A 5,405-nucleotide genomic window follows, 5' to 3' on the forward strand; every position below is an offset into this window, starting at 1 on the left:
GGTGGGGAGGGGCGGGGCCTGATGAGGGCGGGCGGACCGGAAGGGTCAGCTAGAGGGCTGGAGTCTACTGGAGGAAGCGGAGGCCTGATGGAGGAGAGGAGCGGGGTCTGATGGGGTGGAGCAGACCCGGAAGGGTGGGTGGGAAGGCTGGGAATGAAGGAGGGGCCAGCTGGGGAACTCCCGGGACAGACGCAGACGTGAGGGAAAGGATGGGCAGATATTTGGGGACCAGATTCTGACAGCTTAAAAGATGACGGTCCTCAAGGAGTGGGATTGACACAGTGGCTGCAACAATGGGCTCAGGCATGGGAACAATTGTGAAGATGGCGCAGGACCGGGCAGTGTTTCGCTCTGTTGTGCATAGGATCGCTCGATGGCCCGACTTCATAACAGCTTCATAACATGGGACTGACTCGATGGCCCACTTCATAACAGTTCTAGGCAGCAGAACAAAGCCTGGGGGCAGGATCCGCCACACAAGGCGGGGTGTGCTCTCATAGCCGGATGTAAGAGATGGGATCCATAAGACTGGACTTCAGACTGGGAATAGGGTCCTTCCAAGAGACGGTCTGACCGGATTGAGGGCATGAATTAGAGTCTAGAAGGCTAATGGAGTGGGGCTTGTTGGTGGAGTGGGATTTACAACCTGATGGGCTGCCCTTTGGGGGTTTTCTTTACTGGAGTAGACAGCCTCATCTTTCACCCTGGGAGAGCCTAGTAGGTTCAAACTGCTGACCTTGCGGTTAGCAGTCCAGAGCTTCCCCGTCGGGGCCAGCCAGCCAGCCACCTTCATTACAGGGCTTTAGGTATCTTGCAAACCACGATCTGGTTGGTGGGGTGTTGAGAGGCCCAGCACAACTTCTAAACAGGGCAGGGATTGAGTTGGTATTTCAGACAGAATAGAAGTAGACTTAAGCAGTAGAGCAAGGAGCCCTGGTGGCATCGTGGGTTACACACTGGTCTATTAACCAGAAGGTTGGCAGTTCAAACTCACCAACTATAAGACAAGGCTGTCTGCTATAGGGGGAGTTGTACCTTGCTCCCTAAGACTGCTATGAGTTAGAATCCATTCGATGGCTGTGGGGGTTTTCTTAGGAGCGGGGCAAGGCCTGTGAGCTGGGAAAAACCCGTAGGCAGCAGCAGGGTTCTGTGCTGTGTGCAGACAGGTATTATAGACTGGAGGAGCCATCCGTGAGATGCCTTTTGGGGTGTGTGCTAAGCCAATGGGCCGGGCCTGTGATGCTGGAGTGGGGCCCACGGAACGGAATATCAAAGACGGAGATATTGGACCCAGCAGACACGGGGGAGCTCAGAGCTCGGGGCTTTGGGTCCCTGTAGCAGGTGGAGGTGATTCAGGATGGGTAGGGTCCAGTGAATTTCGCCTGAAGGAGGGGCTCCTGACGTGTTTGAGTGGGTGGAGCCTCAAAGGGGGCGGATCTTTCAGCAGATGCAGAACCTGGTCTGCCTGCCACTCGAGTGTTGGGGGGTCTTGAAAGCAGCCCATGGGCAGGAAAGGGGCCAGAGGAGTGGTATTTACGAACTTGGAACAGGGGGTGGTACCAATGTTTCCCATGGACTGGAAGTTCTAGGTGGCCCAATTGTGCTGTTTCAGTGGTTCGAACCCAACTGCACCACAGAAGAAAGACGTGGTGGCTGGAGTTCATAACGATTGTTGCGCTTGCTGTGTGGTGCTATCTAGTGGGTTCTGACTCACAGCGATCCCCGTGTACAACAGAAGGAAATGCTGCCGGCTCCGAGGCCATTCTCACAATCGGTGTGAAGACACAATTGTCTCACAATCAGACAGTCTCACAATGTCTGATCTTAAAGATGAGCAACTCCAAACCTCTACGCCGGCAGTTCTGCCCTGTAACACCGGGGCCCATCACGAGTCAAAATCCACTCAATGGCGGGAATGAGGCTTGGAGCACTTTAATGGCTCAACGGATTGGCATGGAACTCGAGCTTGAATTCCAATCATTCCCTTGCCAGTTCATCTCAGCGGAATCACAGAGAGAAGAGTCCAGGAGACCACGAGCCCTTTGCACAGGACATGACAGACCCAACACCACCAAAGTCATTGCCAAGGAATCGATTGCAACATCATGACCCCATAGGGCAGAGAACTGTCCTAGTATAACTTCCGAGGCTAAAAATCTTTACAGCGTCACACCACCACATCTTTGTTCCCTCCACCCCCCGGTGGAGGCCAAACTTTGAGCCTAGAACAGTGTCTGGTATATAGCGGATGCTCAATACACAGTTGTCGAAAAAAAATGAGTGCATTTCTGAGCTAGAAGGGGAGGTGTCAAGTACGCAGTGTGCTCCGGGTACAGGGAACAGCATATGCACAAAGCCTAACTGGGAAGCCGCCTCACCTCTCTGTGGTTAAATCCTTATCTCTGGTTAGAGGCCTCTCCCTCTTTCCAGCCTCCACCCAAACGAGTCTCCATCTGTCTCCCCAGGCACGGGCGCCCCTTCGTGGCGACCTCAGAAGAACCGTTCGCGGGCCGCGTCAGGCGGGGCGGCGCTGGCCAGTCCGGGCCCAAGTTCAGGATCAGGCACCCCGGCTGGGCCCGGGGGCAAGGAGCGCTCGGAAAACTTGTCCCTGCGGCGCAGCGTGTCCGAGCTCAGTCTGCAAGGTCGCCGGCGGCGGCAGCAGGAGCGCAGGCAGCAGGCGCTTAGCATGGCGCCAGGGGCAGCCGAAGCCCAAATCGGACCCACGGACCCCGGCGACTTTGACCAGTTGACCCAGTGCCTCATTCAGGCCCCCAGCAACCGCCCCTACTTCCTGCTGCTCCAGGGTTACCAGGACGCCCAGGCAAGCACGGACTCCCCTACTTGCCCATCCAATCCGGAGATCCCTCGGCACCTCCTGTCTATGAAGGGCAACAAAATTACACATTCTAGAATTCCTTAGGTCGTGGAAGCCTCCAGGACGCTGGGAGGCGTGGTCCCAGCAAGGTCCAGGGTGGGAGATACCACTGTTAGGACACAAGGGGTGGAAGGTAGAGAGGTGGTTCATTTCATTCAAAGTCTGGGGGAAGTTCTCTCAAGGCAGCAGGAGAGATCCTTGGAAATCCCCACTTCTTAAGGGAGAAATAAGGGGAGACTACTGCTAGGTCTTGGCAGATGCGGGAGAAGGAATGAGACATTACGAATCGAACAGTAATGTATCAGGGGAATTACTTATTGATTTTTGATGATCAGAGGGATCATCCAATGCCATCCATCTTGGGGTAGCAATGCCACCGCCAAGCTCCCAGATAGAGCGGAGACCAATGGGGAATGTCCATTTTAGAAGGTGGCACAGCTTATTGGACAGTTCTTTTTCGTCTCAGAGAGGGATCCAATCAGTTTAGGCAGCTTGGTTCTGTAGCTGGCTCAGATTACACTACGGGGAGGAGTTGGCACCGAACAGATCTTTCCTTCTTGCTGGGACAAAGGCATAGGGAGATCTCATTCTAGAAAGGAGTTGGCACACATTGTGGCAGCACACAAGGTTGCAGAAGCTGAACAAACCGGAAGGCGGGAAAGCCTTGGAAACACCCGTTCCCTGTTGTAGGGTTTCATGAGAAATTCCTTTGTAAGATGGCTCCCTTGGTAATGTCCGTTCCTCGTGGGAAGGATAGCATAGAGCAGGGGTTCTCGACCTGTGGTCGCAACCCCTTTGGGTCATAGGATAGCTATAATGTGAGAGTTCTCTGCAGGTGCCCCGGAAGTATCTTTTCTTGGGCTAAGAAACAAGAGAAGGGGCTTGTGTGTTTTGGCTAATGTCCTTCCTGGCGGCAGAGATGAAGAACAGGATCTTCTTTAAGAAGGCGGTCAGATTGGAAGCATGTTTTTCTAGAGGGTGATTGAATCCATTCCTTGTAGAAAGGGAGCTTTTTTTGAAGTGTCCGTTCCTGGAGTGGGGGTAATGGAGAGAAGTCCGTGGAGAATGGGGATTGTGGGAACCAGGTTGCCTATTCTCTCAGCTGTGGGTGGAGAACAGGTCCATGTAGGTCCAGCAGTAAGGAGTACTGAGGTGGAAGGTAAGAGTAACATGACAGTTCTGGTCACGTGTCAACTTGGCTAGGCCCTGTCTCTTAGTGTTTGGCAGTTATGTCATGGTGTGATTTGGCAGCTATGCAATGATATTATCATCTTCCGTTTTGTAATCTGATGTGTCCATCCATTTTCGTATAATGCTGATTTTCACAGAACAACTTGGTCTTTGGAACCAACCCATATGGATAAGGGCGCAGTGGTCATATAGTGTGGATGAGAAAATCCATTGTAAAGATACGGTTTTCTGGAATGTCTCTTCCCTTGCTGGCTGTAATGGGACACCGCACTATAGGGGGGGAAAGTCTCTAAGATGGGGTTCCTAGGAGATCCCACTGAAGATCCTGTTTCTTGGAGATGTTCTTTCTTGAGATGGGAATCTTCATAGATGAAAGTGGGGCGTATCTTCGGAAGCCTGTCTCTTAGGAATGGGGACCAGGCAGTGGTTAGAGTCCTTTGAATATGAGTTCATCAAGGTGATGGGAACACAGAGAGTCTGTTGTAGAAAAGTGATCCCCGTGAATAGGATGGAGATCACGGAGGAAACCCTTGTTGGGGGTTGGGAGCGATCTTTTTAAAGGTATCCATTCCTTGCAAAAGAAATATTGACCCTGATTGGAAGGGGGAATGACCTTGGAAGGCTTCATCACTGGAGTTGGATAATGGGGAAATCCATTCTAGGAAAAGCGTCTTCCTAGAAGCCCATGATAGCGTAGAGCAGTGGTTCTCAACCTGTGGGTCTCAACTCCTTTGGGGGCCGAACGACCGCTTCACAGGAGTCACCGGATTCTTAACAGTAGCAAAATGACAGTGATGAAGTAGCAACGAAAACCATTTTATGGTTGGGGGATCACCACAACGTGAGGAACTGGATTAAAGGGACACGGCATTAGGAAGGTTGAGAACCACTAGTGTAGAGTAATGGGGAAGTCCATTGGAGCAGGGTCATTTGGGAAAGGTCAATTCTTTGAGGGGGAGGAGTGATGAGGGAGCCCATTCTTGAAACGAGATGGCACTGGAAGCACCGGTTTCTTGGGTGGAGGTTATAGGGATGCTTTGAAGGAGGGACTGGTGGGATGGCAGCAAAGAAGTTTCCAGTATCTCATCTTTAGGATGAATGCTATCACAGTCCAGCATGGAAAATGGGTGGCTTCAAAAAGTCCCCTCACAGAAGGTGAGCGTCAGTAGAGTCCATTAGGGTCCAAGAAGATCCCCTCGGCAGTGTTCAATCATAGGGTTGGGGGGTGGGGTGGGGCAGGGAGTCCCTGTGGGAACGGGATCCTTCGGAAGCAAACGGGTCCCCATAAAGGTCACGTGAGTTCACCGTCCCCCTCTTCTTGCAGGACTTCGTGGTATAC

At 52.5% G+C, this 5,405-nt stretch overlaps 1 protein-coding gene across 1 annotated transcript in view; it reads left to right on the forward strand.

The window, feature by feature from the left end:
• RASIP1 (Ras interacting protein 1) overlaps positions 1 to 5,405 on the forward strand; it is a 14,680-nt gene that overhangs the window by 2,005 nt on the left and 7,270 nt on the right. The window contains exon 3 of the mRNA XM_045292643.1: positions 2,431 to 2,902. Coding sequence (XP_045148578.1) covers positions 2,431 to 2,902 — 472 coding nt within the window. The remainder of the gene's footprint in view (positions 1 to 2,430; positions 2,903 to 5,405) is intronic.

Source organism: Echinops telfairi, unplaced genomic scaffold (genome assembly GCF_000313985.2).
Source record: "Echinops telfairi isolate 266 unplaced genomic scaffold, ASM31398v2 ScPeMD7_655;HRSCAF=1070, whole genome shotgun sequence".
Lineage (NCBI taxonomy): Eukaryota > Metazoa > Chordata > Mammalia > Afrosoricida > Tenrecidae > Echinops > Echinops telfairi.